Below are 21,164 nucleotides of genomic sequence, written 5' to 3'. Positions count from 1 at the left end.
TAATTGCTTTTGATCAGGAACTGGTAACCCTGCTAGGCATTCATAATATCAGCGCCTCTTAGCTTTCTGTTTTGTACATTGAGCTTAGTTTATAAATGTTTGTGTGCAATCCAGTAGAAGCATTGTTTTGTTTCTGTCAGCTTGGCTCAGTTGGGAGTATTCTCATTCCTAAATCGGAAGGCTGTGGGTTCAAGCCCCATTCAGGCCTTGAGTATGTAATCTAGTACTCTAGGATAGACTGACCGTCTGATGAAACATTAAACCAAGGCTTGCCGACCATTTTGGTGCTTCAGGTGCACATCAAAGATGAGCAGGGAGTTCTCCCGGTGTCCTGGCCAATATTTGCCCCATAACCAATACAACACCATTTTGCATTTAAGTCACGCCTTTAATGTAGTGCTTTACAGAAGTGGAGGGGGTGGGAAGAAAAAATAAATACAACTGATAAAGAAATGAACACAATGGCATGGTGGGAGTGTTAGCCGAGGTGATAGAAAGCTTGATTGCAAAGATGGGTTTTAAAGCTGGAGAGAGAAGTGGACAAGCGAAAGGGATTTGGGCAGGAGTTCGAGAGAGTAGTGTGAATCTAGTTAAGGGCTGCACCGTCGAAGGTGAGGTGTAGGGAGGTTCGGATGCACTAAAGGTCAAAGTTGGAGGACCAAAGAGTACGGGGCAGGAAATAAAGCTAGAGGAGGTTGCAGAGGTTGGGTGAAGCAAGGCCATGGAGGGAATTGAAGACAAGGATGAGGATTTTGCAATGCAATAAGGAAACAGGGAGCTAGTGTAGGTCAGTGAGGATGGGGGTGCTGAGCAAGCAGGACTTTTAGGACAAGATACGGGCAGCTAGTTTTTGGAAAAGTTGGAGTTTATGGAGGATGCAGGCTGGGAGGCCGCCACAGAGAGCATTAGAAAAATCGAGTGTAAAGATGGCGAGAGCGTGGCTATGAGTTTCAACAGCAGCGAGGCTGAAGTAGGGAGGAGGCTGGGCAATGTTGCAGAGGGGGAAGTGAGCAAAGTGGGTTTTGAAGCTCTGCTCTCAATCAGAGTTCCAAAGTTTCACACGGTTTAGTCTGAACAATCATTTAAATGGAGAGAGACTGCAGAACTCTGAGGTACAGAGGGATCTGGGTGTCCTAGTACATGAATCACAAAAAGTTAGTATGCAGGTACAGCGAGTGATTAGGAAGGCAAATGGAATGTTGTTATTTATTACAAGGGGAATGGAAATATAAAAGTAGAGATGTTTTCCTCCAGTTGTACAGGGCATTGGTGAGACCACATCTAGAATACTGTGTGCAGTTTTGGTCTCCTTATTTAAGAAAGGACATAATTGCTTTGGAGGCGGTTCAGAGAAGGTTCACTCGACTGATTCCTGGGATGAGGAGGTTATTTTATGAGGAAAGATTGGACAAGTTGGGCCTGTATACATTGGAATTTAGAAGATTAAGAGGTGATCTTATTGAAACATATAATATCCTGAGGGGGCTAGAAGGGGTAGATGCTAAGAGCATGTTTCACTTTGTGGGAGAGACTAGAACTAGGGGCCACAGTTTAAAAATAAGGGGTCTCTCATTTAAGACGGAGATGAGGAGAAATTTTTTCTCTGAGTGTCGTGAGTCCGGGGAACTCCCTTCCCCAGAGAGCGATGGAGGCAGAGTCATTGAATATTTTTAAGGCTGAGTTAGATAGATTCCTGACTAACAAGGGAGTCAAAGGTTATAGGTAGACGGGAAAGTAGGATTGAGGTCACAATCAGATCAGCCGTGATTTTATCAAATGGCAGAGCAGGCTCGAGGGGCCGAATGGCCGACTCCTCTTAATTCGTGTGTTTGGAAGTGAACAGGAAGGGGGATGAAGTCAGTGAAACGAGTGTGGAGTTAATGGCTGAAAAACAATAGCTTTGGTCTCCCCTATGTTCAGTTGGTGGAAATTTTGACATCCTGGATTTGACGTTGGACAGGCAGTCTGACAGCACAGAGATGGTCTTGGGTTCAAGGAAACACCAGCAAATTAGCTTAACTGATCATTGTCATGAGTTGGATCTTGCTGTGTGCACAACGGCTGCCAGGTTTGTATACATAACAGTTGCTGCACTTTGAGGGATATGATGAAGCGCTTTACAATTATGTGGTGACATTATTTAGCTCTGTTATTTCAAAACATCTGGTCATTATTTCAAAACATCTGGTATTTGGTCCATTTCAATTTTCTTCTTTGCAGGCGTGGAGCTCGAATATGAATATGATGAGCGTGGGTCTGGTACTTGGGTCTGTAGAGTCAGGTATAGTAGATTTTATCTGAAAAAAGTAAATATTAGTAAAGGCACTGGCTATATAGTTCTGACTGCGTAAAGTTACTAATGACATCTGGTGGAATAATAACTTCTTCCCTGGCTAGCTGTAGAATGGCACTTTGACTTTTTGACTTACCTTTTATTTGCCATCCTTCCCCGATGGGGGCGGACAGGAGACCATCAAACATGAGTCCAACACCCAGCATTCACACTGAGTAACAATCAGGAACAAAGACTTTGTCCAATTGTCCCTGTTCTCTCCCCAGCCCCTCCACCCTTTCACTAGTGCAGAGATGCTGAGATCAATTGTAGTGCCCCTACCTCAGCCTGAGCTGAGATCAGTCAACTCTGCGTAGACCAAGGATCAGAGTTGGAACCTTCCTGGTCAGTACGGCTCACTTCTCCACTTGGCATTGTGTAGCCCAATAGACTTTCTTTAACTAGCCTGAATGCTTCTGATTTTGCAGGTTAGGCCATGTTTTGAGTATAAGTAACTGGCCATCACCATCCCTGGGTATGTCCTGTCGCACCGGCAGGACAGACCGACCAGGGGTGGCGGTACAGTGATATACAGTCAGGAGGGAGTGGCCCTGGGAGTCCTCAACATTGACTCCGGACCCCATGAAATCTCATGGCATCAGGTCAAACATGGGCAAGGAAACCTCCTGCTGATTACCACCTACCGTCCTCCCTCAGCTGATGAATCAGTCCTCCTCCATGTTGAACACCACTTGGAGGAAGCACTGAGGGTAGCAAGGGCACAAAATGTACTCTGGGTGGGGGACTTCAATGACCATCACCAAGAGTGGCCTGATAGCACCACTACTGACCGAGCTGGCCGAGTCCTGAAGGATATAGCTGCCAGACTGGGCCTGTGGCAGGTGGTGAGCGAACCAACACGAGGGAAAAACTTACTTGACCTCGTCCTCACCAATCTACCTGTCGCAAATGCATCTATCCATGACAGTATTGGTAGGAGTGACCACCGCACAGTCCTCGTGGAGACGAAGTCCCGTCTTCGCACTGAGGACACCATCCAACGTGTTGTGTGGCACTACCACCGTGCTAAATGGGATAGATTCAGAACAGATCTAGCAGCTCAAAACTGGGCATACATGAGGCGCTGAGGGCCATCAGCAGCAGCAGAATTGTATTCCAGCACAATCTGTAACCTCATGGCCCGGCATATTCCTCACTCTACCATTACCAACAAGCCAGGAGATCAACCCTGGTTTAATGAGGAGTGTAGAAGAGCATGCCAGGAGCAGCACCATGCGTACCTAGAAATGAGGTGCCAACCTGGTGAAGCTACAACTCAGGACTACATGCATGCTAAACAACGGAAGCAACATGCTATAGACAGAGCTAAGCGATTCCACAACCAACGGATCAGATCAAAGCTCTGCAGTCCTGCCACATCCAGTCGTGAATGGTGGTGGACGATTAAACAACTAACAGGAGGAGGCTCTGTAAACATCTCTATCCTCAATGATGGCAAAGTCCAGTACGTGAGTGCAAAAGACAAGGCTGAAGCGTTTGCAACCATCTTCAGCCAGAAGTGCCGAGTGGATGATCCATCTCGGCCTCCTCCCGATATCCCCACCATCACGGAAGCCAGTCATCAGCCAATTCGATTCACTCCACGTGATATCAAGAAACGGCTGAGTGCACTGGATACAGCAAAAGCGATGGGCCGCGACAACATCCCGGCTGTAGTGCTGAAGACTTGTGCTCCAGAACTAGCTGCACCTCTAGCCAAGCTGTTCCAGTACAGCTACAACACTGGCATCTACCCGACAATGTGGAAAATTGTCCAGGTATGTCCTGTCCACAAAAAGCAGGACAAATCCAATCCGGCCAATTACCGCCCCATCAGTCTAATCTCAATCATCAGCAAATTGATGGAAGGTGTCATCGAAAGTGCTATCAAGCGGCACTTACTCACCAATAACCTGCTCACCAATGCTCAGTTTGGGTTCTGCCAGGACCACTCAGCTCCAGACCTCATTACAGCCTTGGCCCAAACATGGACAAAAGAGCTGAATTCCAGAGGTGAGGTGAGAGTGACTGCCCTTGACATCAAGGCAACATTTGACCGAGTGTGGCACCAAGGAGCCCTAATAAAATTGAAGTCAATGGGATTCAGGGGGAAAACTCTCCAGTGGCTGGAGTCATACCTAGCATAAAGGAAGATGGTAGTGGTTGTTGGAGGCCAATCATCTCAGCCCCAGGACATTGCTGCAGAAATTCCTCAGGGCAGTGTCCAAGACCCAACCATCTTCAGCTGCTTCATCAATGACCTTCCCTCAATCATAAAGTCAGAAATGGGGATGTTCGCTGATGATTGCACAGTGTTCAGTTCCATTCGCAACCCCTCAAATAATGAAGCAGTCCGTGCCTGCATGCAGCAAGACCTGGACAACATCCAGGCTTGGGCTGATAAGTGGCAAGTAACATTCGTGCCGGATAAGTGCCAGGCAATGACCATCTCCAACAAGAGAGAGTCTAACCACCTCCCCTTGACATTCAACGGCATTACCATCAACATCCTGGGGGTCACCATTGACCAGAAACTTAACTGGACCAGCCATATAAATACTGTGGCTACAAGAGCAGGTCAGAGGCTGGGTATTCTGCAGCGTGTGACTCACCTCCTGACTCCCCAAAGCCTTTCCACCCTCGACAACGCACAAGTCAGGAGTGTGATGGAATACTCTCCACTTGCCTGGATGAGTGCAGCTCCAACAGCACTGTAGAAGCTCGACACCATCCAGGACAAAGCAGCCCGCTTGATTGGCAGCCATCCACCACCCTAAACATTCACTCCCTTCACTACCGGCGCACTGTGGCTGCAGTGTGTACCATCCACAGGATGCACTGCAGCAACTCGCCAAGGCTTCTTCGACAGCACCTCCCAAACCCGCGACCTCCACCACCTAGAAGGTCAAGATCAGCAGGTACATGGGAACACCACCAGCAGCACGTTCCCCTCCAAGTCACACACCATCCCGACTTGGAAATATATCGCCCTTCCTTCATGATCACTGGGTCAAAATCCTGGAACTCCCTTCCTAACAGCACTGTGGGAGAACCTACACCACACGGACTGCAGCGGTTCAAGAAGGCGGCTCACCACCACCTTCTCGAGGGCAATTAGGGATGGGCAATAAATGCCGGGTTCACCAGCGACGCCCACATCCCATGAATGAATTTTTTTTTTAAATTTAGCTCCAATAGCTGGTCTCTGGCAGCTCTTTGGATTAGTGGGTGTTTGAGTGACACATTAAAAAAAACGATGCATCAGGGATTCAGAAACTGGGGGTCCACTCAGGCATAATTTCCAGGAGTCCTGAATTGGAACCAAAATGTAGACAATGTTGGCACATTGATTATAATCTCCCCCGAGATGTTTTTATCAAGTGCTGTGAATTATGATGCAGTATTTACTAAACGTGCTTGTGGCAGAAAGCTGACATTTGTGCCAAACTTTAGCCAGTTTGGATAGTGTGTGGCATGTCATTGAATGGTAAGCTGTCTATCGGGTCCTGGGACATGTAGCTGGATCTGAAGCTTGTGATATCAAAACCCATGGCTGCACTAAGCGTTTCACATTTGATACTGACAAGTGTTACCGCAGAGTATGTTAGTTTTCCAAAGATTTCTCTCAAAGGAGAAGATGTTGGTGAGTCTCCTGCATGTTATGGTGGTATGTTCTTTGCAGTTTGTTTCCAAACGGTTCTTTGTCTATGAGCCACAAAGTAGTTGCTAAGACAACTTCCCTCTCCTCAAAACAAAATGCAAATTAGATGAAATCTTGACTGACTATTCTCTCTCTCATCCTGCATTGTGTGTCTTGTGTACGTCCATTATAAACTAGGTTAGCCATATATCTACGAAAGCAATCAAGCTGATATTAGAAAATGGGGCTCAATGGTGCTGGAGGAGCTCGTGTTTCTTTGCACCATAGCATTGTGTACTTTGCCACAAAATAGTGCACAATGTGGTCGCTGATCTCCGTTTGAAATAAAAAGCATGGTTACCTCCCATTTCATGGACAGACAGACATGTGACTAAGTACCTATGAAGATAGGCAGCACAGGAGTTAACTAAATTGAAATAGTCAGCAAATAGTAGGTGGACTGTGTGTGCAATGGATGGTTGGGAGTGACTACATTAAAGGCTTTAAATGTATTGAGAAGAGTTTGAATCCTGAGGAGCTATTTGGCATTTGACCCAACGATGGGATTCACTAAACTGTTTTAATAAATAGTGAAATGTTATTTATAACGATAAAAATTTAATCTAATCAATTATGTGGAAGACTTTCAACATTGTTACGAAGGTTTCAGTAAAGCGTAATGCTAGGTGTATGAAATTTTCAAATTGCGTTGACTTAAACCGTGGAAAGCACCCAGCAGCACTATTATAGATTTAGTCTTTCCAAGGTTGGGTTGTGCCTGGAGAGAGCATTTTGGAACTGTATTCTTCTAGGATGATGTACCGTGGTTACAGGTTTGTCACTGGGGATGGTGAGGTGATGATTTAAGAGTATTACAGATGAAGTGTATCAAATAGCTGTTATGTGTATTGTCTTAAATTGAATTTTTCCTTTAGTTTATTGTCATCAAAGTTAACTAAGCATAGCGTCAATGCTGCTTTTATTTTATGTTGGCTGTAGGTTTCATGGTCGCTGTTGATGGCCAGGACACACTCTTAAGTCGATGCTTGATTTCCTGCTCGCTGAAAGACTGCATTTGTAACATAATCATTGCTAGTTTATAGAAATTTAATCTGCATTGAAATCTGGATAGGCAGAGGAGAACTGATTGGTTTAAATAATTTTATTTTTACTGCGAACAGAGTTAAGTTTTTTTTTTTCCCCCCCGTTCCTGTTTTCACTGGGACTTGAGAAATGCCAGCTGTAGTGTTAAGTAATAGTGTCTCTCGTCGTTTAGGTTACCAGTGGATGATGCGCGAGGAAGAGAGCTTGTTGCAGAGGTGACGCACGTTGGCAAAAAGAAAGAAGCCATGGTTCAGTGTTCGTTGGAGGCCTGCAGGATACTGGATGCCAGAGGGGTTCTACGCCAGGAGGCAGGTTGGTACCACCCACGCTGTTCTTTCCCATTCAGTTTCTAGCGAGAGGTCATGTTTTAAATGATCTAAAATGAGAACCCCCTGACTGGGAATTAAGAATTCCAATCTATGGTCTCAATTGGCTCAATTGGGGGCTTCCCTTGTGTGTGGGGAAAGTATCACCATCCTTCCTTCCCATCTGAGAGCTACTTTGGAGAGGGGGTGGGCAAGATCTCCTCCAGTGTTGCTCCCTGGCAGCACTGCCGGTGCTCTCGAAGGAGTTCGCTTGCTGGATGGTTCCCCTCCAAACCAAGGAGGCAGCCTTGAGCAAAGCGAGGGTGTTCAATTTGAGGGTCGGAATTGAAATCAGTCAGACCAGAGACCAAGAGGGAAAGCGTATCAAAAATGAAATCCGCTTGCCTTTTTAACTGCTTGATTTATCTTAAAAGTAGGCGAACATTTCAGATTCAATTAGGACTGAATGAATTGCCAAAGGGGCACCCATAACATGAATTGAAACAGAATTGAGATGGATTATGTACAAGTTGTTAGGGCAGATATCGTTGCCAACACAGCTAAAGGATTTTAACCAAACAGTCTCAGTCCTTGCATTGATTCAGTAGACAGAGTTCAACATTAATGCTTCGGAACATGGAATTTTACAGTGCAGAAGGAGGCCATTAGGCCCATCGTGTCTGTGTCAACTCTTTGCTAGAGCAATTCAAAACTACTCCCACTGGTCTTTCCCATAGCCCTGTTTCTTTCTTTGTTTCAAGTATTTATCCACTTCTCCCTTAAAAGATGCAATAGTCTCTGCCTCAATTACTCCCTGTGGCAAAGCATTGCTCCAATAACCCACTGCATAAAGAAATTTCTCCTATCCCTTTCCTCACTGACTTAGTGATTATTTTAAATTGATGATCTCTTGTCACTGACTCCCCAACCAGAGAAAACAGCCTTTCCCTATTCACTATCAAGCCTTCATAATTTTAAAAATCTCAAATTAAATCTCCTCTTAGCCTTCTCTGCTCCAGTCAAAACACTCTCGGGTCTCTCAAGGCTCTTCTCATAACTGTAATTTCCCAACCTGGTAATTCTCCGATGTACGCGCTCTATGGCTTTAATGTCCTTTCTATAACAAAACAGCACACAGTACTCTGTGGCCTAACCAATGTTTTGTACAAATTCATCATCTCTTTACTCTTGGACTCTGCCCCTATTTATAAGACCCAATGTTCTATTGGCCTCTCTATGGCTTTATCAACCTGAACTCGCACTTTTGGGGAATTACATTTTTGAACCTTCTGTTCCTGCACACCCATCAGTGTCTTTCTCAGAGAGCCTGTGAGGTATTTCTGTTTGCCCTCTTTCTTGGATCTCCCCTCCCTATTTGCAACCACCAAGATGGAGGTCAGTGGGTGGCCTTGTTCCCGTTTCACTGCCAGTGACCACTCTGAAAACCCAAGGTGTATGAGAGGGGACCAGGGTGACAGTCCCTCTGCTTTATTGTCCCCCACCACCCCTTTCCTCCCAGTGGGGAAGTATCTGGCCTCCACTTGGTGCCTCCCACGGTGACACAATTAAGATCAGTAACATGTCGTGAGGAGGATTTACGAGCTCAAATCTGCATCCTACTATTCCTCAGTGCAGCCGTGTAGATTTAAAAACATCTTCTGTGCTTTGTCATTTGGACAATGTTAGCTGGCAACATTCATCTCAAACAGAATACAGAAGAGTTTACACTAGCAAAGTCTTGGACAGACAGTAAATAATTTAGTTGGGTTGTCTGTCTAGGTAGCGTAATGGGGCTGAAGTCTAGTCTTGAGAACAGCACATCATTCTTCTCTTCCTAAAGTTGAAGCAACTAGTGATTTGCTTTAAAGAGGCTTCAAGTTACATTTGGTTCCTTTCATTTGTGTGCAGCTCACATGAATGTCCCTTTGCTTGCAGCGGTTTTAAATATTTGAAGAGTTATCTTGCACACTGCTCTTGGATCGTTCGTGAGACCACGAGAATGTTTTTCTTTGGTAGGAGGGGAAAAGAGTTCAAATGAGCTGAATATGCTACCTTGTGCAACTGGGCTTACTGAATAAAAGCGACTCTATTCTCTTGTTTCAGCACTCGGGTCCTGCTGAGTCACTGCGCAGACACTAAATTATGCCTGTGTGTTTTTGTGCTATTAAACTTGGATGCACAGAGCAGTAAATTATTCTGCTAGTGTGGCAGATACAGACTATTAAACACGTTTGTGTTCAACAGTCTCTTTACCTGCACCATTTATTCTGGTGTCAACACTGATGAATCTTATTTATGTTACACTTCGCACTGGCTATTGTCTCCCCTTAATTCAGTTGTGCCTTGAGATAAAAAGCCTAGGAGACACCACAAGGGGAAACTTGGACTGAACGAAACCCTAGCGGACAAAATCACCGAGTCATGATTCAGATGGTTTGGACATGTTAACAGAATGGGTGATGGCAGATTGGTGAAAACAGTACACATTCCTATGTAGGGAAATCAAGACAAAGAACCACACAAATAGCAGTTAAACCGTATCAGAGTTGATATGGGGGGCTAAACAGTTTCGTTAATGGAAATAATCTGTCTCACATCTGCTAGCGAGGATTGAAGTAGTTTTATTCATTCACCTTGCATGCACTCATCCTTTTGGAAGCTGATAGAGTTTTACTTTAGTTACTGTTTACCTGACCAGTTTGCGGGGGTGGGGGGGGTGCTCAAGGAGTGACTTAGTTCAGTGTGATATGATGCAGGGTTGTGCTAACAGTTCCTCGTGGGGTTAATTCCCATTCTTTACTGTATCAACGTAGAGGAGGTTGAAGTGAAGGCCATGCATTTCCTAACTGAAAGGAAAAATTGAGAGGGCGTCATCCCAGGCCACTCACACATCTCCTAACATCTGGCTAAGGAGCAGGAAAGGCGAGGGGACTCCAGTCAGTCCTTTTGGCTGATTTTTGGAAGATGTTGGGGCATAGAAAGATGGAAAAGAAAGTAATTACACTGAGACTGTATTTGCCCATAATTCCTAATTTTGTTCCCTGTTAAAGACACTGCGCTCCAAAAGTAGTTAACTGCATGAAGTGTTTAAAGCATTTTGACTGTGTAATAAGGCACTACATAAATGCAAATGATTTTGGTGGCATTTGGTCACGGTTGCCATCAAACTCTTCTGAGGTGAAAGCTATTCTGCAAGGATTTGAGAGAGGGAAGTGTCTTCCCTATTGGCTGTAATCCTGACTGAAATTAAATTCAGTTAAGCAGTCAAGTCAGAGTAACTCTAACGATATTGGTCGTAATTCACCGAGTACATAATTTTATTGCACTCCTAATTGGGAGCTGCGTGATTCATTTGCAGTTGAGTAGTTCAGCCTCGCACACCTGTGGGATGAATTCCATATTCAGCAGCTGACCCTCCTTCTGCGAATCTTTTGTGTAGGCGATATAAGTAGGACCCCGGAAACTATTCTCACGCATCGTTTTATAAATCCAAAGTGATGGAGGATAACAAGACATAAAAGTACCATTATTCAGGTGGCCATCTGTCTCTCACCGTAAAACACAGCTATGCTACTTCAGGGAGCCATCAATCTGAATCCCAGTCTCGGCTGATGCTCAGCATTGCTTGGCTCCCTTGCAATGGTTGTTTTTTCCCTCCATTCTCAGCTGTGTTGCTAGAAGGGAAAAAAACAACCAAATAGAAGGAAACTCTTGAGACGGTTCTTATTCTCACTACAGAAAGTATATCCAGTTGACTAATCGTACAGTTGCCTGCACGTACAACATCTTTAACCTGGCAAAGCATTTGAAAGAACGTAGTATTTTACTGGGAGGGGAGGGAGGAGAATGGGGAATTACTGAGCAGAGGTTAGGAGCAGTTTGGGGATGTGACCATGGAGATGGAAGAGACTGGAAAGCTGACCAATGTGAGATATTGAACAATCCATTAAAATAGCCTGAATGATTCAATTTATAGATATGCGTAGAGTGTGCAGTTTCCATTCTGAATGGCTAAATACTGCTATAATGCATATCAGAATAGTCAAAACTGGAAAAGCCTGAAACCTCTGATTCAACCTGAAACATTAACCAATCTTCCTCTCTCAGATGCTGACTGACCTGCTGTGTGTTTGCAGCACTTTCTGTTTCTATTTCAGATTTCCAGTGTTCACGGTTTTTCCTGTTATTATCTGTAAAATTCAAAACCAACCACTTATAATGCCAAAGACTGAAAGCAGGCAGATTAAACATCCCATTAAAGTCATGAGCGGGAGGTTGAGAAAACACAACCTCATGGTTATCACAAACCGTTTCTTCATCTCTTGTCTGGTTTTGACAAATTCTAGTCCATTTAATTCATATCCTGATTTATTTTAAACCAGACAGGTCTTATCCTGACAGTTGATGGCAGCTATCCTCTGCGTGGATTCAATTAACACAATCTGCTTTAAGAAATGATAAAGGTATATTAGTAAGTGGGCATGTTTAAGAAGCATAGCGAAGCTGTCCACTTTTTAATCCCTTGCCTTAGTTTAATTTTATTTTATTTTTACGCTGTCAATAATATAAGTTGGATCGATGCTTAAGCTTATATTGCTTATCTGCACATGATCCTGGGGTGGGGGAGAATTAGTGTCCCAAACATTGGTTATCATGGACAGGAAGTATTAGAGGACAGAATGGGGTGGTCATATAGAAAGGATGTGCAAACGGTCACGAGGAGACACAATCATGTTCTGTTAGGACATTAAATCTGCCCACAGCCAACCAACTGATGGAATATTTTATTTTCAATTTAACACTGTACACGTAGCTTATTGTTTGGGGAAAAGGATTGATTTGAGTGACTCTGAATACAGGAATGAATGTACAGGGAAAGATGATTGCAGTCTGTGTAAAATCCCATGTACTACTCTACTTCTCATATTCCCCAATGCCATTCGGTGCCAAATATCTATCCAGTTCAATCTTGAATTTACTACGCTGATGCTATCTATTTCCACCGCCTCCTCAGGCAATCTGTTTCATGTACTGTAATTAAATATAAATTATTTGTCCACCCTTCCACTTCTGAGCTTAAATCCAGGACCCAGGCTGAACGTTAAGTGTACTGACCTATCAGATTGAATTAACGATTCGAGATTCAATCTGCATTACCCACCTTGAGTCATTCTTCCAACCGCCTTTATTGAAGGCTGTAGTCATAAATGTTCAGATTTTAATTAATTCCAACCGTATGGTCTTCAGGTATGCAACAGTCGAACAATCTTCGAAGAATGAGGGAAGCAATGTCTACACTGCACAATCTGATATTTGTTTCCCCTCTAACTGTATATTTGTTTTATTTCCTGCCTGGTTTAGGCCTCCCTGTTCCATTCGCCGTACGTGGGGCTGGGCAGGTGGCGTGCTCCAAGACCCCTCTGAATGATGCCGCTTAGCCAACCCTTTAGGGAAGTGACTGAAACCTTTTAATTTCCTTGGCTTCCTGTGGAGAAAACAATTGGCCACAACCCAGGGCTTCCTAAACCGAGATTGGGGAAATAGCCATGTTGGGAATCGTGGGTTTAATCCTCAAAAGTTGTGTGTACAATCTTGTATCCTACCACTCTGGCCTAACTGGTTAGAATGCCAGCGCTGTGTGATGGTACCCTGGCCCCTTCATTTCGTTTTGAGTATGCAACGAATACAGCGCGGTGCTTTTGTGTACAGTGGAGCCTCTGTTACCCGCGCTCTAATAATCCGCCGTCCCGATGATCCGGCAGAAGTTTTGCAGGCCACAGCCTTGCGCATGATGTTTCCCCCTAACACACTCTGCTAGCCTCAGTAAATGAGTTTCACAGCCCCAGAAATATTAAATTCCATTTATTTGTTCTGTACTTGTCTTCATCCTATATCTAGGCGGGTAATGTTGTACTGTTCATTACTATACCAGTATGCTGCTACTCTCAGTTATCTGCAGTTTCCATTATCTACTCCCAAGGCTGAGTTGAAGGCTTTCTTTCATCATGGCCGATAAAGGTGGTTCTTTGTCGCTGATCTGTGCTGCATTTTTGGTAAGAAGAAAGTAGTCCTTTCCCCGTGACACGAGTTGCAGTGAGTCACTGTACACTCATTTGGAACGGGACGGTGAGAGCTGTGTAAACGGGACGGTGAGAGCTGTGTAAACGGGACGGTGAGAGCTGTGTAAACGGGACGGTGAGAGCTGTGTAAACGGGACGGTGAGAGCTGTGTAAACGGGACGACTTGGTGATACTCAGATGTCATCTCGGGAAAAGCCACCGGCAGAAACAACTGAACTGGTGGGTGGTGCTCAGCGCATTGTGATCAGAAGAAGGGACAGTGGTCTCTGGTTGTACAATCTGGTTGAAAGAACCACATAGGAACTGCAGCACTACACACAAACCCATACTCACATAGTCACGAACGTTGGTAATATTGATTGAGATGGAGGCACTTTCGCCATTAGTAGAAAGTTCAGTAATTGTTTTTTGTGTCCCAAAACTATTCCTCTTTAGTAATAGCCTCGCAATTTGCTTTCTTGCCAGTTTCTCGGAAACGAAAATCTAAAAACTGGGAGGCAGAGGATTTCTACGACAGTGATGAAGATACCTTCTTAGATCGGACAGGAGCTATCGAAAAGAAGAGGCTCAACAGAATGAAGAAAGCAGGGAAAGTAGAGGAGAAAGCGGAGACTTACGACTCGCTGGTAAAAAAAAAACTAAAGTTTTTTTTCACTGATATGCTCAGCCCCACAAAGAACATAATTTGTTGTAGAATAGGTATTTAAGGGCTTCATGAAGAGCACATGCTTCCTGTTTGGGGAGGGGGAAAAGGAATCGTGGGGAGCATCATTACCAAGTCATGGTGGACAACTTGTGGTACTTAGTGTATTGTGGTAATAATGGAGACAACAACAACTTGCATTTATGTAACACCTTTAACATAGTAAAACATCCCAAGGCACTTCACAGGAGTGTTATGAAACACAATTTGTCACCAAGCCACATAGAGATATCAGGACAGGTGACCAAAAGCTTGGTCAAAGAGGTAGGTTTTAAGGAGCAACTTAAAGGAAGATAGAGAGGTGGAGAGGTTTAGGGAGGGAATTCCAGAGCTTAGGGCCTAGGCAGCTGAAGGCACGGCTGACAAATCGGGTATGCACAAGAGTCTAGATTTGGAGGGACGTAGAGATTTGAGGGTTGTAGGGCTGGAGGAGGTGATCGAGATAGGGAGGGGCGATGCCATGGAGGGATTTGAACACAAGGATGAGAATTTTAAAATCGAGGCGTTGCTGGATCGGGAGCCAATCTAGGTAAGTGAGCACAGGGATGATGGGTGAGTGCGAGTTAGGATTAGGGCAGCAGAGTTTTGGATGAGCTCAAGTTTATGGAAGGTGGGAGGCCGGCCAGGAGCACATTGGAATAGTCGAGGTAACAAAGACCTCCCAGGAGATAATACACCAGATAGCTACAAATAAAGAAGACGTCCACTGATCTTAGTTCATCCAGAGAGAGCCTACAGTTCCTCCCGCAAGCCACAGCATCTACGTTTCTCATATAATTCTGGGATGTTTGCCTCCATGACGCTACTCAGTAGTCCGTTCCATTGAGTTGATTACTCTTCATGTAAAGAACTTCTTGATATCAGTCCTAAATTTGCCTTTCAATAGTTTCAATCTGTCCTCATAGAATCATAGAAGGTTATAGCACAAAAAGAGACCATTCAGCCCATCGAGTCCGTGCCAGCTCTAGGCATGAGCAATCCAGCTAGTCCCACTGCCCCACCCTATCTCCTGTCACAATTTAATTTGATGCAGTGCTCCAAATTTACCATTAGTAGGCTGTTTTCTATTTTATATGCTTCTCAGTTACCTCATTTCAAGGCTAAAAACCCCAAGTTTCTCCGCCCTTCCCTCATGACTTTGTCCTCTTACAGAAGGAATCAATCTCATGGCTCTTCTGTGCACCACCGCTAGGACTGGTCACTGCCACCTTGTGTTTTACTTGGGAGAGTTAATTAGGGAGCAGTTTTACTTGATGCAAAAGTACATCATAATCCTGGAGTAAGATTGGTGGTCTGACTACACGGTGCGTGGAAGCCCAACAGACTGGAATTCAATTTTGCAGGCAGTGATGTAACTGCAGTTTGCTGGAGTCCAGATATGTGACAATGATATCTATTGAACATATTCACTGATCTAATGGGTCTAAATGCAGGGCGATGGGGAAAAAGGGACTAATTGGATAGCTCTTTCAAGGAGCCGGCACAGGCACGATTGGCCGAATGGCAGCCTCCTGTGCTATAAGATTCTTCAATTCTAATGCCCTCAGTGGGAAGCTACACTCGAAGGGACACCAATCCCATTTCCCCCCCCCCCCCCCCCCACCCCCAACCCCTGCTCAGTGCCGCCCCCCCCCCCCTCCCTCGAATCAAGGCTGTAGTCTTGCAGCCCTATCTCTGAACCGTTCCTCCTTTACGCATGGCTACCCTCTGGGAATGCAGGATCGCTGAATTTACCCTACTGAAGTGCGTGGAAATGGGAACGTCTCATCACGCAGACGTCAGAAGTGTGTACTCGTCTGGGAGCCTGGAGCCAGCTTCCAAAACCAGGGAAATTCAGATCTGAGTGGCAGATAAATTGAGTCTATGCAACTGCAGCGCACCTGAAGACAAACCGGTTTCACATTGCATTGTGCAGTATAACATGTGCAGTATAACATGCTTACAAGAAAAAGTGTTAGTATCCTTGTCAAGAAAGAGTGGGATAAGAGTGAAAATGATATGCTGCAGAACCTATTGCAAAAACACGTCAAACGCAAGCACGAATCCCTGAAGGACTGTAACAAATCATGTCTACAGTTTTCATTCCAAATAATACTGTGATTCTAGGCTTTATCACTTTGCTGTACTTCTGTTTTATAAAATTCTCCATTAGAAATGCATGGAAATCTCCCCTGGTCTGCTGGTTAAGCCATTGAGTAGCTAAGCCGTACTGGAAGGTCCTAAGCTTCATCCCGGGTCTGTGCTGAGTTAGCTGATCTCATTTGTGGCTTTGCAATTGGCCTCAGCATCCCTGTGTTGGGGAGAGGAACCTTAGCTGGGATTCCCACTCCTGGTTGCATAACTGAGAACCCCTGTTGGAGTTGTGCATGTATGGATATTGGCTGAAGACAGGTTGGTGCTCGGTCGCAATTTCCCCCATTCTATCAAATGACTAGTTGACTGTCACCCGTGGTCAAGGTATTGGAGCCTGTGGAACCAGAGGAGGAAGGGGAGAAAATTGATGGGGTGGGAAGGAGAAAATTTTAAAAATATACATTTACAGAGGGTATAAATTTTTGATCAGCAAGGGCGTCAAAGGATATGGGGAAAAGGCGGGAAAGTGGAGTTGAGGTAAAAATCAGATCAGCCATGATCTCATTCAATGGCGGAGCAGGCTCGAAGGGCCAAATGGCCTACTCCTGCTCTTATCTCTTATGGTCTTATAAAATGAAGCTCTTTAGACTTGGGTCTGCTCAATGGTAGTAGCAGCAGGAAGTCATACAATCAGTCATGACTCTTAATTTTTTTTAAATCAAAATCCCAGTCAACACTTGTCAGAAAAGATAATGGTGTCAACGTAGTAGGCACAGCACAGGAAGAGGCCATTCGGCCCATCATGCCTGTGCCAGCTCTTTGAAAGAGCTGACCAATTAGTCCTATTCCCCTGCTCTTTCTCCTTCAAGTATTTATCCAATTCCCTTTTGAAAGTTACTATTGAATCTGCTTCCACCACCTTTTCAGGCGGTGCATTCCAGATCATTACAATTCGCTGCGTAATAAAATGTTTCCTCACGTCACCTTTGGCTCTTTTGCCTTAAATCTGTGTCCTCTAGTTACCGACCCTTTTGCCACTGGAAACAGTTTCTCCTTATTTACTCTGTCAAAATCGTTCATGATTTTGAACACCTCTATCAAATCTCCCATTAATCTTCTCTGTTCGAAGGAGAACAACCCCAGCTTCTCCAGTCTCTCCACATAACTGAAGTCCCTCATCCCTGGAACCATTCTAGTCAATCTCTTCTGCTCCCTTTCTTAGGCTTTGACATCCTTCCTAAAGTGTAGTGCCCAGAATTGAACACAATACTCCGGCTGAGACCTAACCATTGTTTTATAAGGTTTAGGATAACTTCCTTGCTTTTGTACTTTATGCCTCTATTAATAAAGCCCAGGATCCCATTTGCTTTTTTAACAGCCTTTTCAACTTGTCCTGCTACCTTCAAAGATTTGTGTTAGTGCACCCCCAGGTGTCTCTGTTCCTGCATTCCCTTTAAAATTGTACCATTTAGTTTATATTGCCTGTCCTCATTCTTCCTACCAAAATGTATCACTTCACACTTCTCTGCATTAAATTTAATCTGCCATTTGTCTGCCCATTTCACCAGTCTGTCTATGCCCTGCTAAAGTCTGTTACTATCCTCCACATTGTTTACGTTTCCAAGTTCCATGTCATCTGCAAACTTTGAAATTATACCCAAGTCCAGGTTATTAGTACACATCAAAAAGAGCAGTGGTCCTAATACTGACCCTAGGGGACACCACTGTATTCTTCCCTCCAGTCTGAAAAACAACAGTTCACCACTACTCTCTGCATTCTGTCCCCAAGCCAATTTTGTATCCACGCTGCCACTCTCCCTTTGATACCATGGGCTTTAATTTTGCTAACAATTCTGTTATGAGGTACTTTATCAAATGCCTTTTGAAAGTCCATATACACAACAACAACCACACTATCCTCTCCATTACTTCATCAAAGAACTCAATCAAGTTAGACAACACGATTTTCCTTTAACAAATCCGTGCAGACTTTCATTTATTAGGCCATACTTTTCCAAGTGCCAATTTATTTTGACCCATATTATTATCTCTAAAAGTTTCCCCACCACCGATGTTAGGCTGACTGGCCTGTAATTGCCGGATTTATCCCTCTCCCCATTTTCGAACAGGGGTGTAACATTTGCAATCCTCCAGTCCTCTGGCACCATCCCCATTTCTAAGGAGGATTCAAAGAGTGTGGCCAGAAGCTCCACAATTTCCACCCTTACTTCTCCCAGTAACCTAGAATGCATCCCATCTGGACCGGGTGACTTTTCTACTTTGAGTACTGCCAATCTTTTAAATACCTCCTTTTTATCTATTTTTATCCTATCCAATATCACTACTACCTCCCCCTTTACTGCTACAATGGCAGCTTCCTCTTCTCTAGTGAAGACGGATGTGAAGTATTCATTTAGTGATGATGATCAAATTTAGCGGAGTCTACAGGAATTGAGCCTAAAACGAAGCAACTTCGGTCTGAATTGTTCGGATTAAGGCAGCAGCCATTGTTTTTCCCACCGAGTGTCAGTTTGGCCCAGTGGTCGCACTCCTGCCTCCGTCTCAGAAGTTTGTGGCCTAGAAATTCTGGTGTGGAGATTGGTGGTTGTGGGGTGACGGTGTTCGGTGTCTGTGTCCATCGTGGGTGGCGGTCGGTGTCCATCGGGGAAGTCTGTGTCCATCGAAGGGAAAGTGAAGGTGGGGGAGGGGGATTGGTATTTGGCATCAGCCTACATTCTTTGAATGTAGGGTTGGGAGGAGCACTCCTCCTCCTGGCTCCATGTTCAAGTAAGCATATTTTAATAACTTACCATGTGACTTGTGCTGCACATCTGTTTTTGGTATTTAGCTTTGAGCAATTTGTGATCTCCGGCAAACCCATTCTCTTGCCTAATCACATCTTTGCTTCCACAGGTTGCCAAGTTAACCGAAATGCAGAGAGAACTGTCTGATGTTGAAGCCAAGTTGAAGATATCTGGCAAAGGTAAATGTAGACCACTGGATGGGGAGAATATATTGGAATGAACCAGTACCTCTTTATATAGGGTTGCTTAAGTACACTACTGAATTGCTATTGAGGTTACAAACAAAAAGCTCCACCACCAGGCTTTTCTAGCTTAATAACGAGTTGAAATGTTGATCTGAAGGGAAGTTTATTTCTTTAGAGTTGATGATCCAGAGAATAAATTCAAGCTATGAATTTAATGAGTATTGGATTTTGTTTACTTGCCACAGCACCCAGGTGTTTCCATGATTTTATAGTCCACAAAAGTAAATCTGTAATATAAAGAGCTTCCAATTCAAGTACTCAGCAGAAAGAATGCTGGGCATGTGAGCAAGTGGAGTGGGGGGGGTTAAATCATACCTGTGGTTTAATAAATTGCAGCGTTTGTTAAAGCAGTGGACCGAAACATTTTTGTGTGAAGGCTTTAACATGTTTATTTTAAATGGATTAATGTCTTTGTTAAAATAATGGACAGAGGAATTTCATTTTCACCCATCTATTACTAATATCACACAGATACTAATCTCTATTGTCCCTGGAAAATTAGGGTTTAAAGTAGCTGCACTCACTATTTCACTCGCTGATGTTGGTGCAGCAGGAACAACCTGACATCCATAGCTAAACAAACTGGATGTGAGAATTTCCCAGTTACTAACTCTAAAGCTTCCAAAATTAGAGTGGGAGAGGGAAAGGAAGGAAGGAAGGAAGGATGGGAATTAAACTTATAAATAAACTGAATAAAAGAATTTTTAGCAACAAGTAAAGAGATTTCAGCTTAGCTAGTCTGTCCCTTCTGCTGGGTTGACCCCGCCTACCCACCTTTTCACCATATCCTTCAGTGTGTTCCGTCTCCACAACTGCACCAAGTTATACGTTTCACTTCAATGGCCTTCCCTCGTAACCGATGCCACAGGTCTATTGCCCTTTGGATGATGAGCTCTGCCTGACTTCCCCCCCTTAGCCACTGTGTCCCCTGGAATTTGAACCCTGTACCATAGCAAACTTTTGGCTGGATCATTTTGGTCAATCCCTTCCTCCTTTTGAAGCGTTCAATTAGATCGCCTCAAAGTCGTCTTTTCCAAACAAATTAGTCCAACATCCTCAACCTTTCCTCATAACTTAAATTCCTAATACCTAGAATTGTCCTGATTGTACCCATCGACCCTCTCAAGTGCACTACTACCAGATGTGGCTCAGTGGGTAGAGCCCTCACCCCTGAGTCACAGGTTGTAGGTTCCCACTCCAGTCTTGAGCACAGAAATCTAGGCTGATATTCCAGTGCAGTACTGAGGGAATGCTGCACTGTCAGAGGGTGCCATCTTTTGGTGGTCTGAAGAGTGCACATGCAAGGTTGTTGAGTGAGGGCAGGATCACTATTGGCTGTGATTTCTCCTCCGCCCCCCCACCCCCACCACCACCACCACCTCAAGAAACCTGCAGACAGTCACTGTCGAGACTCACAGATGAAGCATGTCTAATTGGCTGGGTACCAGACAGCCGCTAGCGCCCATGGAACCGTACTCCAGCAAGAATAACCTCTTGGAGGGAAGTAAAAAAATCAAGCTATTAGGAAGGATTTTTAGTATTAATGTGTTTTGTTCTGTCCATTTTAGATTGCTGAGGACTTTCACTAGTGATTAAATAAACGCATTTATATAGCATCTTATCACATCCTTCACCATGCCCCAAAGCGCTTCGCATAAAAGGAATTACCTTGTGAGTAAAAGCTGCAGCCATTCTCAACACAGCAAAGGTCCCAAACATAGTAATCAGATGAATAACGAGTTAATCTATTTTTGGTGGTGTTGGTTAAGGGAGTTAATATTTTACTGTGAAGTCTGACATTGTGAGAGAACTGAATATAAAGCTGATGCTGAATAATTCCTAACATTATGGCCGTCTCTGCACGAATGATGATCCAAC

General features: G+C 44.3%; 1 protein-coding gene and 1 long non-coding RNA gene across 3 annotated transcripts in view; one reads left to right on the top strand and one right to left on the bottom strand.

Annotated features, from left to right (window-relative positions):
* The window catches only part of slc4a1ap (solute carrier family 4 member 1 adaptor protein), a 119,862-nt gene that overhangs the window by 36,480 nt on the left and 62,218 nt on the right, over positions 1-21,164 (top strand). For both annotated transcript variants that reach the window (XM_067985147.1, XM_067985146.1), the window contains 4 exons: positions 2,221-2,281; positions 7,249-7,388; positions 13,927-14,087; positions 19,151-19,220. In XM_067985147.1, the coding sequence (XP_067841248.1) occupies positions 2,221-2,281; positions 7,249-7,388; positions 13,927-14,087; positions 19,151-19,220 (432 nt within the window). The remainder of the gene's footprint in view (positions 1-2,220; positions 2,282-7,248; positions 7,389-13,926; positions 14,088-19,150; positions 19,221-21,164) is intronic.
* On the bottom strand, positions 380-21,007 carry LOC137322080 (uncharacterized). Its single transcript, XR_010962953.1, has 3 exons — positions 20,955-21,007; positions 11,501-11,571; positions 380-2,297 (listed from the first exon to the last, which is right to left on the bottom strand). It is a non-coding gene; the product is annotated as an uncharacterized lncRNA (long non-coding RNA).

Source organism: Heptranchias perlo, chromosome 5 (genome assembly GCF_035084215.1).
Source record: "Heptranchias perlo isolate sHepPer1 chromosome 5, sHepPer1.hap1, whole genome shotgun sequence".
Taxonomy (NCBI): domain Eukaryota; kingdom Metazoa; phylum Chordata; class Chondrichthyes; order Hexanchiformes; family Hexanchidae; genus Heptranchias; species Heptranchias perlo.
The sequence above is the reverse complement of the archived record's forward strand: the minus strand, read 5'-3'. Positions and strand labels throughout refer to the sequence as shown.